General features: G+C 33.4%; 1 protein-coding gene across 3 annotated transcripts; it reads left to right on the forward strand.

The window, feature by feature from the left end:
* The first annotated feature begins 6,292 nt into the window (after positions 1 to 6,292).
* Positions 6,293 to 12,979, forward strand: LOC135837156 (esterase E4-like). Of its 3 annotated transcripts, none has more exons than XR_010557146.1 (12): positions 6,293 to 6,762; positions 6,865 to 7,054; positions 7,530 to 7,697; positions 7,763 to 7,903; positions 7,999 to 8,158; positions 8,244 to 8,429; positions 8,500 to 8,711; positions 9,962 to 10,121; positions 10,226 to 10,398; positions 10,504 to 10,663; positions 12,477 to 12,652; positions 12,768 to 12,979. XR_010557146.1 is itself a non-coding variant. In XM_065352335.1 (12 exons), the coding sequence occupies exons 3-12, from the start codon at positions 7,557 to 7,559 to the stop codon at positions 12,931 to 12,933; spliced, it is 1,638 nt and encodes a 545-aa protein (XP_065208407.1). In that variant the 5' UTR covers positions 6,293 to 6,762; positions 6,865 to 7,054; positions 7,530 to 7,556; the 3' UTR covers positions 12,934 to 12,979. The 3 variants fall into 3 exon arrangements, 2 of the variants coding, with proteins under 2 accessions (XP_065208407.1, XP_065208408.1); XM_065352335.1 differs by having other exon boundaries at positions 12,514 to 12,652; XM_065352336.1 differs by having other exon boundaries at positions 7,582 to 7,697; positions 12,514 to 12,652.
* The last annotated feature ends 315 nt before the right edge of the window (positions 12,980 to 13,294 follow it).

Raw genomic sequence — 13,294 nt, forward strand, 5'->3', positions numbered from 1 at the left:
GACGTACTAATTTATTCCTGATTTTATTCGATTGCTTTTGCCTATCTTATTGCAAGAACCTAGGTGGCTATGGATCACATTGTCGGTTGTTCAAAATAATGCTCAGTCAGATAAGTGTGGTTCTTGTATGTATATAATTGTTTTCATTTTTTTTTTACCGCTAATGAAGGTGTATACGAGTAGGTTTAGGTATCTGCCTTATATGTATGTACTTATCAGAAATTTTGATAGTGAAAAAAAATCACATGGGTCATTCCAAGTCAATTTAATTTAACCAAGAAGTGATAAGGGGGTGTCAAAGATTTCAGTGAACTTGAAATATCATCCATTTCAGCAGAGGATTACACCTACCAAAATGAATTTTTTTCAATAGTTGGGGGATTTGAAAAACTTTTTGATGATATCATAAAAATCAGTGTTGCCACTTTTTTTCGTACGAAATATTAGCTTGAAAAGTTTCAAAACGTAGTTTTCATATCGTTCCGACTCTTAAAAATTCTGAAAAAAAAATATATTATGGGCAACTTTTCATGCTGAACAACATATTAAGAAATTGGGATGTCATTATTGTCGTAAAGTCGATTTAAAAAAATTGAAAATTTGCGAAAAAATGCGATTTTTCGATTCAAAACACGAAAAAAAGTTTTGAGTGGTGAAGTTGACTCATTTTACCCCTATTTTTACGTATCCGTTGAAAAAGTTAAAAAACCCCTTTCACTCGATGAAATGAACTCATCACAAAAAAATCAAACTTCGAAAAAATTCAAAAAATAAACGAATTTTAATTTTTTTGCTATACTTAAGTGTGATTTTTATCAACTTTTTCATGAAATATGTCAGAAAGAGGTCAAAATAAGACAACAGAATTTTAAACTTTTTTTGATGTTTGGAATTAAAAATTGAATTTTTTCAAATTTTAAAATCGACTTTACGAAATAATGCCATCCCATTTAGTGAATTTTCGATAATCAAAGTGGCAAAAAAAGGGAAAAATTTAAAATTTTCCAGAAAGTGGAAATTTTGTGTTTACTTAATTTTGGATACTAATGGATAACAGGTTCGAAGAATTTTGAGCATTTTTGACACTTCCAACAGTTTTTTTAGAGCTTGAATTTTTACAAAATTTTTAGTAAATGGAGCCAGAAAGCTAAAATTTATACCTAATCATGTAATCAAGTTCATACGTGCTGAAGTTAATTACCTTAGGCCAGTTTTCATTGCACTAGTTGGAAATCTTGAATTTAAAAAAAAATCGTGCAAAGTCGACCACTCGAATCGATTGCCACATTTTTTGAACACATCTGGAGCCTCTAGCAAAAGTTTACTTTATCTCCTGTAACTTCTAATCCAGGGTATCTAACGGAATTTTTCAAACAAAAATCACGTATTTTTCACTACTATTAAAAAAACACATTTCTACACAATATTATCCCCCCTCTCCCTCATATTTTCTTCATTTTTTTCAAATACTACACAATCAAATAACTACAGACGAAAATTTCAATTCTTATGACTATAATGGGGAATCGTTTCATCGATTTTTAATTACTATAGAGAATGTTTTGAACTGACTAGCTCAGATTTGAACGAAACCAAACTAGAATTAAAGAGCATAATCCCATATCGTAACCAAAATTTTTGGTGCTAAAGTTAATTTTCAACCAAAAATGGTATGAGTCATTCTGGATCCTTCAGCAATTTCTCAAGAAATTTCAAATCACTATGAAACGACCAGAAATGACCTTGAGGGATGAAGACCCTAATTTTGCAAATTAAAAATGACAATGGATACACGATTTTCTAAATTTCGTAAAGTTGGTAATATTGACCAAGAAATTGGCACCACTGCATTCCAAAATACTTTCTCAGTTTCAGAAATGGTATTTTTCGATGTTGTTGTACATGTGCTTTTGTGCAGAATAATTCATAATCACCAAAAGAAAAATAGCAGGTAAAAATAGTTCGTACTGCTTCAGTTTTTTTCGTTTTTACACATTTTAAATAATCAACCGAAGTCGTCGAAAGCCAAAATGAATCAAGACCGAACATCATTTGTAGCCCACTTTCCATAAAATAATGACTCGTGAAAAAATTTGATATCGAATGACCACTTGAGAGAATATTTCTAAATTGAAGTTGCTATCAATTTCGGAATTCATAAAATAATCATGGAAGTTTTTTTAAAAATCGTCACTTTTTTTGAAAAATTGTTTACTTTGAAGGTCTGTAACGAAGCAGATGGAATTTCTTTTTTGATCGACTACTTTCATCTCGTATTCGGCGTGTTCTGACATTATTTTTATTTACTTTGAAAAAAATAAAATGACAATCCATATTAGTATTACCTACTTAGTTGATTCTCAAGTTTGAGAAATCTTTCACTGACCTCAGGAAGTACCTATTGATTTGTCTCTGCATTTCGCAAATCAATTTCGGTAATAGCAAGTTCTGAACATTATTTCGCATCGCTGCTTTATTTTAGGTCATTAGTCTTGGAAAAAATCCACAATCGAGGTGGCGAATTACAAAGTTATAATTTCAATAGCATGCATGGCGGCGTGGTGTTGAATTACAGTATTGTATCCACCGCAAGCTTCGCGTATTCGCTGAGTAATCACAATTAAAACGTTATTCTGAGAAATCTGACTCAGTGAAAAAAATAATTACCCGTTGACAATTATTTTTTTTCTCGAATTTATAATACACGCTCGAGAATAGAGAACGACATAAATAGATGCATGTAAAATGTATTCGCGACATAAGCATACGTGAGATAACCGTTTAGCAGAATTTATAATGGCACTTCCACTACCTATTTCTGAAACTTAGGCCTATCTTTACTTGATTATAAGTACGCATTTTTTAAATTTCGGATAGCAAAAGATTTATTCATAATGAGGTTTTCCCTCTAATTCATAAGTTGACCAAAGTCTGATAATTTTTTTCACCTGCGTCGATTGATAAATACATTTTCGATAAAGTATAACGAGGAAGTTATTATACACACTGGTGATTAATTTGTTGATAGTTGTCGGGATCGATAGAACATCGAATGTATTACAATTTATCTTTTCAAAACAACCTTCATCATTCGAGTGTTTTTTTGTATTATTATTTTTCCATGTTCCATTGGCCAATAAAAAAATTTGTTTTGTCTTGAATACGTCTACATTTTGTGCGGCTTGATTTAGGACTAAATAGCGTTACCATTGTTGATTTATATGGCGTGGTGTTCCATTTTTCGGTTGTTTTCAAACGGAATGTTTTACACGCATTAGAAAAAAAATAATAATAACTGTACCTATTTTTGTATTTTGAGATAATCACGTTTGGAGGAGGGGATAGATAAGGCTCTAAGAAAAGTCAATCTGCTGAGTTCTAGTTCTATCCGAGTGTCTAACAAAATTTCAAAATGGAACAGCGAGACTTTGACCGGACTTCTGGTAGGACATTTTTCAAACACTTAACGACTTCTTTAAGGAAAGGGGAGGAAGGTTCCACATTTTACTCATCAATTTTTTTGTTTTTCAATGTCTTTGCAATTTTAAGGTATTTTAGGAAGGAGCGAGAGGGGGTGTCAAACATATCTTCACCATTTCGATTTTTCATGAGTGAAGCATTCTGCAAACAGTTCACGATTTTTTTGGACAAGATTTTACCTACATACTACATCTAATTCTAAAACTTTCATTTTTCTAGTGTTATGTGCTTTTCAAGTATTTTTTTAAAGGAAGGACGGATGGAGGGGGGGGGGGGGGTAAAAATGTTTTATCATCTCAATTTTTTGTTTTTCAAATTTTTCAACTTGTTTTCGACGTTTTCAACGAAATTACCAGTCCACTTTTTCAATGCAATTTTCTCTGACAAAATTCAAATCAGTTCGTTGAAAATTACCTACCCCAAAAAGTGAAACAAAACCCAACATTTTTGGAAAATTTTTGAAATTAGAATATCGAAAGAAGCGCTTCTATCATACGTTTTAAGCGTTTTTCCAGAAAAAAAAATAGAGCATTTTTGATCTTCAAAAATGACTTGATTTACTTCAAAGGGAAAAAATGGAAATCGACAGAAAATATCTTGAAAATGTTTGTATTTTCCTATCTGCTAAAGACTATCACTACAGAAAATGTTATTCAATGTAAACAGTATTTTTTCAAAAAATTACGCCACAAGACAAAAAAAAATGCGAAATTGTCGAGTTTTTTTTCAGTGATAATCAAAATTACAAAGCAGACTCGTACGTAATTTTCAGAATTCGTCAATCCTGCTTCTTCTTCTCAAAAGGAACAAAAATCAAATTCTATTCTTACAAAAAATCTGAATTTCAATTTTTTTTCTTTTTTCACTTTTTAAACTACTCAAAAATGAAAATAGTAATTTTTCAAGTGTTTGTCTTCCAAATAACACCTATTTTATCTTCTCAAACGAAGCATACAAAAATAACAACCATGATCATTGTTTTAAAAATCCCAATTCGGTCCATTTGCTACGAAAAAAGTCAAAAATTTGATAAGTATAAACATTATGAAGACTGTAATTTGGGCTGTATCCTACTTTCAAGTTTAGAAATCCCAGATCGATTGGTTCAAGCCATTTTGAAGCTTTCGTGAAGTTTTAGAATCTCTCAATTTTGGAGAAATGCATTGTCATGAGAAAACTCAACGCAAAATTGGAGTATCTACGAACTCAAATTGACCATCTTTGAGATCCTTTCGATCGATGAAGGAGGGGGGGGATTCGGAATTAAGAGTTTATAGATGCTGAATTTTATTTGATTATGAGCTGAGTCATTTTTTTCGAGCGTTTTTATGAGCTAATTTTAGAAGCTCGTCATTACAGTCCTGCAGTCTGTTGTCTAGAAGGGTGTAACCTCAAAAAAATGTATTCTTCACCTTTATACCAATTTTCAGCACTTTTGGAGAGCAATAATAAACCCACCTAAATGATTAAAAAAGCGAGTTTTGACAGCAAATTCTGTCCTGAAGAATGTCCCATTAAGTTGCAATTTTTTTCAGAGAGTCATTCGATGATTTAGAAAATTTTTAATTTGTTTTCCATAAAATGAAATCAAAAAATAAAAAATATCATTCTCGTTCAATATGATTAGGAATGATAGAATAATTTTTTTCTTTAAAATTACCAAAATCATTTAATATTAAGGTGAAAAAAAAATAAGTCGATCAAATATAAATCAAAGATTTTTTTAAAATGTGGTAAAAAAATTGGATTGAGAAAAATCAAGAAGTCGACCTATAAACCTCGAATGCGTTGCGTATTCATCGAATCAAACTGCCTCAAAATCTACTTTTTCGCAATCAAGTAGGTACCTATATACCTACCAAAACCCAACTATTTGATTTAATTTTGTTGAAATTGAACTTCTTTCATGTACCTACTACCTATTCCCACATTTTTCATGGAAAATTCAAAATTTCAAGGTAAAAACAGATTAATTTGACTCGCTGAATTAGAATAATACGGAGATGTAGGTAGAATTTGACTGATTGGGCCGCCGTCCTCAAGGCGAAAAATACTGTCGAGTGTCGATACATCACACCAAACAACAAGAGTGAAAGTTGAATTGTCGACTCTGAAAACTGAAGGGGCAGAGTTATGTGCTGTTTTATGTTGATTCTTACGAGAGTGTATAACTCCTTGAATTTATTATACATAGATAAACTTAGTCTGATTACGAGTACAGGTAAAAGTTGAGTTATTTTCATTATTTGTCTGAAATCGAAATTGAACGCGCCAGGGCATCTTATAAATTTGAAAACATTTCTGATTTTGCATTTTATCGCCGTAATAATTTCTTCTATTTGGAAGAGCAGAATATTCAAAATTCTGCGATTCATTACTCACCTAAACTTACAATCGAAGGCGCTCAAATTTTTCTAAAAATTTTGCAACACAGAATTTGAAATAGGTGCCTGCTTTTAAATTTTTTAAACACTCTAGCGCCTTCAATTCTGAGTTTAGGCTACCTAATAATAATGTAACTCAATTCGTACCTACCTATAATAATTGTACATGAACTTTGAATCCCGATTTTGGAGGTCAAAAAACCTAAACAAAAATGCGAGCTTACTCAACAATCGCTTCTAGTGAACTTACACAAATAAGTACGTCACAACTGTTATCATGCATTCTCGCTGAATTTCTAGAAAATATCACCTGGCTCGTTGTTATAGATAGGTATAGGTAGGTAGGTAGGTATTTATTATCAAAATCCTATACATTTTTTTTGCATATCATGCAACTTTACACATTTTTAAACCCGTTTTAAATTTTACATTGCACCGTGACCTCAACAGGATTCCACCTCTTGCTGTTTGAGCAAGCAGCGAACATCTTCACTCATGGGTTGAAGTACGACGCATAATAATACACTCACTCCAGGAGATAGAAAAGAAGACTTCTAATCACATGTTTATCGCTCGAGCTTTCGGTCCGGGTGACAAATGCCAGCGGGCTGAGGAATTATTTTCTTTTTGCTTCTCAAAGTCAGTAATTTCATGACGATGGTGAATGTAAACACGTGAAAAACACAATAAGAATTCGTCCGAGTGAAATATTTCAGAGTTGACATCATTTGTGGCGATTCAATTCGCAATAAAATTTAAATGATTGAAGTTCTCGGTGATTTTTTTTTTTGATCGAATTTGAAAAAGTTCTATCAATTATAACATTCAAAATGACCAAGAGTGTAGAGGAATCATTCTATCAGCAAGAAAGAGATGTGAAACAGCAACAGTCACAAAAGTAAGTGCATACCTACATCATTATGTCACTAGGAATTCTAACTGAAATTTTCCAACAACTGAAAATTAGCCTAAAATTATGTTTTTTTGAAATTTTTTTCAGGGTGCCTAATGCTATTAGATCGAATATGCCTTCGATATTGTTTCTTTATGAATATCTACTGCCTATGTTTCTTGAACAGCGTAAACCTGGCCAAGGACGAACACACCTCAGAAGGCAGACACTCCAACCCTCCAATGTGATCAAAGAAACACGCCCAGAAATCAAATAAAAATACTCGGATCAATGGGAGGTAAAAACGAATAATAATGATAATAATTTATTTCATAGTGCAAACCATTCAAAAATCCTGCTAAGCTCAGAAAATTACTCCAAAACATTCACTTGTTACTCGATTATTTAAAAAAAAAATCAAATTCTCACCAGCACTGCTCAAAATACCTGCAAAAAACAGCCCCCCCCCCCCAAACAAAATATCATAAATTTCAAAATCTTTCAAGTTTCCCTATACGTACCTACTTTTCAAGGTTAGCGAAACTTTAATGAAATTCTCAAACCTTCAAAATAATGTTTTTTCACTCATTTCGATACGAAGTCAACGATTCCAGATAATCACGAATAGACATTGCGAAACGCTTGTACTGATGGTGATAAAATGGTAACATTACAGATAGTACACTCATAAAATACGCTAATACTCCGAAATACCCGAAACTTATACACATTAGGTATTTCAAGAACACCTTTCGGCACTTTTTTTTTCGCAGTAAAGTAATTCCCATTGTGCATTGAACATGGCTCAAAAAGTGACTGTTACAGTGAACGAAGGTAAAGTACGAGGGGCCAAGAAAGTGTCCAAATTCTCCGGAGCAGAATATTACTCATTTTTTGGTATCCCTTATGGACAAAATACTCGCGGATCGATGCGATTGAAGGTAATTTACTCTACCTGAATTAATACCAACTCAATATCATGGTCTACGATCGACATTTTCCTCAGGACCCAGTCAAAGCGAAACCCTGGGATGGCATTTTAGACGCTAGTGTTGAAAAAAAAGAAGGATGTTTGCAGTACTCGTATGTTCGGCAAAATATCGTCGGTTCAGAAGACTGTCTTTATACCAATATCCACACTCCAAATGTAAGAACCCAGACCCACCAACATACAAAATACATATTCGAATTAAGTATGTGTAAGATTAGCATTTATGAATATTTAGCCATCTTCTGTCACAGCTGCCTTCAAAAAATGATGCTTTAAAGGCTGTAATTGTCCTTCTACATCCAGGAGGACTCAGTCACGGTTCACCTGAAACTTGGCATTATGGATCGCCTGATTATATTATGCATTTAGACGTCTTATACGTTGGTATAGCACATCGATTGCATTTTCTAGGTAGGTACCTATATTTTCATATGGCCATTCAAGGGTTCTCCTGAGTTCATACTTTCGAGTCTGACGATTGCAACGAATTCTGTAGGGTTTCTGAACCTGGGATTGGACGAATGTTCGGGCAACCAGGGATTAAAAGATATCATCCTCGGGCTAGAATGGATCAGAGATAACATTTCCGTTTTCGGAGGTGATCCAAATAATGTGACTTTACTAGGAAGCAGCAGTGGAGCTGCACTTGTACATAATATGATGCTGTCTCATCGAGCTCAAGGTTGGTATCCAATTCAACATCCTAATAGGTTCGATTCTGAATTCCACTACAGCGGATATTTTTTCCGAAGGATTATTTCACAAAGCTGTAATGATGAGTGGCTACTTCTTCAATCCTCTACGCCTGACCATGGCAGAGAATATGACCATGAGCGCCGAATTAGCTGAAAACCTCGAGTACGACGTGCCCGATAAATCAGATAGAAAAAAATTACTCTCGATTTACAGAAAAATAGGAGCAGAGCACTTGATCGCTTACAGACCAGACAGAAAAATTAACATGGTAACGAAGCGAATTTGAATCACTTATTAGAGAAGGGGCGTAAGTCACAGTTTTGGCAAAAATCGTTTTTTCACTAAAATCGACTCCTTTCATGTCGACACACATTATGCTAAAAAATGGCGCAAGTCCATGCTTCATACTCCTACTTTGATAGCACCAAAGTTTTCATCTATTAGAGAAACGGCGCAAGTCCGAGGACTTGCGCCGTTTCTCTTCCAGCTGAAACATAGTACCCATATAACACACTACAGATGTTGCCTATTGAAGAAAGGGCGTAAGTCCTGAACCTATCTATGCGCTTTCTTCTACATGAAATAGGTACGGACTTGCGCCGTTTCTCTTCCTGCGGAAACATGGTACCCATATAACACACTACGGATGTTGCCTATTGATGAAAAGGCGTAAGTCCAGGACCTATCTATGCGCTTTCTTCTACTTGAAATAGGTACGGATGTTTTTGGAACTACACTATAGCAAATTAAAATATGAAACAGATTGGCTGTTTGCTTTCATCCCGGATCTCTCATGGTGGTTGTATACTTAAATTTATTCGATAACAGTCGGCATCCTAAATTTTGTGTTGTTATATTGAATAATTTTTCTTTATTTAAACACTACAATAATGTCAGATCATGCTAGTGACGATGATTTTTGCGAACCAAAACCGAAGGAAAAAAAAAGGTTTTCGTAATCCTGACTACTTTACTATGCATCGAAATTAACGTTTGAGATGTTGGTTTTATTTTAATTAGATAAGTCGAAAATCTTATGTTCATAAATATTGAAGTAATAAAAAGGTTCAGAAGACGACTTAATTGACTTTTAATTTCATTTTGTGGCAAAATATACTGTTTTCAGCAAAAAAACTTGGAAAAAAAACAAAAAAAAATCTATTAGAGAAAGGGCGTAAGTCCAAAACCTTCGATCGAACCTCGCTAGGTTGCGCTGAACTCAAGATTTGATGTAATTAGTGAAAAATACTCGGCTTGATAAGTACTTTTTCGTGGTGCAATCGTTTTTCAAAAATTTTCGAAAGTTTAGTGGTAAAACAGTTTTTTCCTTCTCCTGTAAAATTTTATTTTTGGGACTTACGCCCCTTCTCTAATAAGTGATTCAAAATTTATAAAATAGATAATTTAACAAATACTTATCTTATGCTTATCATGTATCTAAACAGACACGTGTAGCTATTTAAAGGAGTATGACGTACATATGTTGATACCTTGCTCTTTTTTTTTTTGGTAAGACAGGTTTTAGGCACACCATTTCCAGTATCACCTTTCATGCCCACTGTAGACCATCGAGAAAACGGCGTGCATCCTCATCACTTCCGAAAATCCATCCCATCAACAGCTCGTGTACCTTTACTTTATGGGATTTGCGAAAAAGAGGCGTTCGGAGCATTTTGCAGTATGATAATTTTACCTTCAAACTGATTGCTTTCACACCCACTTATAATTTTTGAAATCCCCGAAAAAAATGTTTGCTACATTTTCTCATCATTGTTTTTTTAGGAGGAATGCGTGAAGGAACAATGAAGAATTTCGTAACATCAATTCGTAACAATCATTATGGTTGGGCATACGACGTCACAGATGATGAAGTTCAATACATTAAAAAACGACTAGGAGACTGCTACTGGAAAGGACAAAACATAGAATCGGCTTCTTTGCCGATATTAATCGACGTATGATTACAAATTTTGAGCTCAATTATTTCAAAGCCTGAAATATGTAGGTACCTACTCTATAAATAATTTCTTTTCCAATGGTTTTTGTTCCTATGGTTTTAGGTTTATACAGACTTGGCTAATTCAGATCTTTACAAAACATTGCTCGATGTGGTGGCGAAAGATCTGCCCGAATCTGTTTATGTCTACAAATTCACCTTCGAAGGAAACGCTTGCACGTTGAAAGATAAATTATCTGTGCTGCTTGAGGAATCCGTACAAGGTAACACTTTTAGAAACTGATTTTACCTCCTCCTCTACCCCCTCCCTTGTTGAACCATAAAACATTATCGTTAGAATTCCCTTCTTAAACAGTTTCGTGATTAGTGACTTCAAAACCGGTACAAGGAAATTCGCTTACTCAGATAGAAATGTTTTTGAGCATGTTTGAAAACTTTTAGGTTCAAAATATGAATTTAGAGATTTTTGAAAAAGACTTCGTACACGACTTTTAGGTTGAAATTTTGCGAGAAATTCAGATATTTTAACGAAAATATTTGTGAGCACATTTCAAAGTATTTTGAGCTTAAAAGCGAGTCTTCATTTTTGGGATTTCTGAATAAGGTGTAATTCGACCTATCAAAACTCAAGTAGACTGAAATTTCAACAGAAAATCAAAAATTTTCATCGAAATTGTTTTTGAGCACTTTTGAAAAATTTTAAGCTCAACATCAATTCGTGACTTTTAAGAATGAATATCTGAAAAAGGTATCATGTAACCTATCAAGATGACCTGAAATGACAGAAAATCAAAATTCTTCCATCAAAAACTGTTTCTGCACACCTTTAAATAATTTTGATCACCAACTTGGGCCTTGACTCTCGAATTCGATTTTTTTTGTCATCTACGAAGTTTTTCCAAGAATGCCATCATCTTAAGAAATTTCTCGGTATACCTTCTTACTTCTCTGTTTGTCTCCATTCTGTTAAGTAAAGAAATCTTTCATAAATTTTTGATACGATTGCAAAGCATCTAAAAAATTAATTGTTTCCAAAAATTCAACTTTTGAAGCTGAAATTTTTCAAAAATTCTCAGGTTTTCTGGCCTTCTGGGAAAATTTTTTGATTGCCTCTTAAAATTGATATCCATTCTAATCGGTCTTATGACAATTTCTCAAATAGCTCAAGAATCATGACTCAAGTTTGGACTCAGAATTCATCAAAATGCAATTTAAAAAGTTTTAATAGAAATTTTTGATTTCCTGCCAAAATCTCAATGACACCTTTCCCCAAAAATCCCAAAAATTATGACCAGGGCTGGGATTTTTATGCTCGAACATATTTTTTTTTTTACACAAAGGAGATAGGAAATTTGTCAATTATCTCCACGAAACCACGATTCATAAAATTTCCAGTAAAATGAGCCTATTTCACCCTTCATAACACATCATATTTAGACATTTTAAAGGGAGTTTTCCGCGTTTTTAAAGAATATTTCACGTTTTTAGCGGTTTTTAGGGGATATTTTGCTCAATTAAAAATTTTTTACCGATCATTTGATTCATTTTTCATTTTTTTTTTATCGCATAATATACAATACTGGCTAGGCATTTTTCAGAGTTCATTTTGATTTCTAAATTTGTAGGTAATGAAATAAAATGCTGTGTACCTATTGCATTTTTGTTCGTGAACTATTTTCACGTTTTAGAGCATATTTTGGAATTTTTTAGACAAAAAAAAAATATTTAAACGCATAGGTATTTAGGGTTTTTTAGGAAAAGAATATGCGAGCTCTGATCATGACAGAATTTAGATTCCAAAATTCTTCAAAAATGATCGGAAAACATTTTTGTCAGAATATTTGAATTTAATGCAAAATTTTAACCCATCTAAAACTACGAAAATCCATAAGTAATAAGCTGTTTTTTCTAAAATTTTCCACCTACGAGAATGCCTAAAAAAAATTCACCAAAAAATTTTAAAAAAATAAAACATTTTCTGGCCATTAGCATTAAAAATTTGATCATTGTAAAAATGGTAGATAAAATGCCAGGAAAACTGAATAAAAATGTACAATTGCGTAAATTTTGGTACAGTGTTTTATATAATCACACTTCACACTCGACGATACAGGAACGTTTCACGCAGACGACTTCAGTTACTGGACCCCTATAGTTTTACCTGGGGACGAGCCGCATCGAATTTTTTCCAATGAAACAATACAAATGATCCATACTTTCACAAAAATGGTCACAAATTTCGCTAAAACCGGGTAAATATGCAAAAAAAGTCGCATTATTATTGTGAAGTACAAAAAATATGACTTGTCTTCATCGTTGAAACCGGAGATGAAAATATCTAATTTTCACGTGAATTTTTTGTTATAGTGATCCCAACATCGATGAGTTCAAAGTACACTGGGATCCTTCGACGACAGATAAACCATGTTACATGCAAATAGACAACGAAAGCAGACTGATAGAAGGCAAATTGAACGGCGAAAGGATGGAGTTTTTGGAAAACTTGAAGCACGAGTTGAGAAAAGATTATTAGATTGATTCGTAAATTCAAATATAAAGACTTCGGTTTCGTTCGTCAATTTCTTATTACGTTATTTTTTTGATGGAGGGGGAGGGAGGTCCACAGTCAAACCTGCTGGTGCTCACATCTACAGGGTGTTTCATAGGTAACCTAGCTCATTAAATCTACCACGTATACAACTCAGTTGGGCTCAAGTAGACATGTTTGCACGGGTATTTCTCTCGTATACTTATGCTTCATGGGTCAACAACGCTCAAACATAATTTTCAACCTTTTAAATAACTCAACTTTTTAATTTTTTTCAATACGAAGTCGACAACTCCTGGTAGGTAATTAGCTTCGTATAAACATTGAGCCGTACTTGTACCTATGT

The sequence above is a fragment of the Planococcus citri genome, chromosome 2, assembly GCF_950023065.1.
Source record: "Planococcus citri chromosome 2, ihPlaCitr1.1, whole genome shotgun sequence".
Classification (NCBI taxonomy): Eukaryota; Metazoa; Arthropoda; class Insecta; order Hemiptera; family Pseudococcidae; genus Planococcus; species Planococcus citri.

What these genes read in the sequence shown, in the direction of transcription:
- LOC135837156 (XM_065352335.1), top strand. Translation starts at nt 7,557, where the DNA reads ATGGCTCAAAAAGTGACTGTTACAGTGAACGAAGGTAAAGTACGAGGG. An exon ending in ACATCGATTGCATTTTCTAG is followed by an intron (nt 8,159 to 8,243) that starts GTAGGTACCTAT and finishes CGAATTCTGTAG; the next exon opens with GGTTTCTGAACCTGGGATTG. An exon ending in GCTTGAGGAATCCGTACAAG is followed by an intron (nt 10,664 to 12,513) that starts GTAACACTTTTA and finishes TCGACGATACAG; the next exon opens with GAACGTTTCACGCAGACGAC.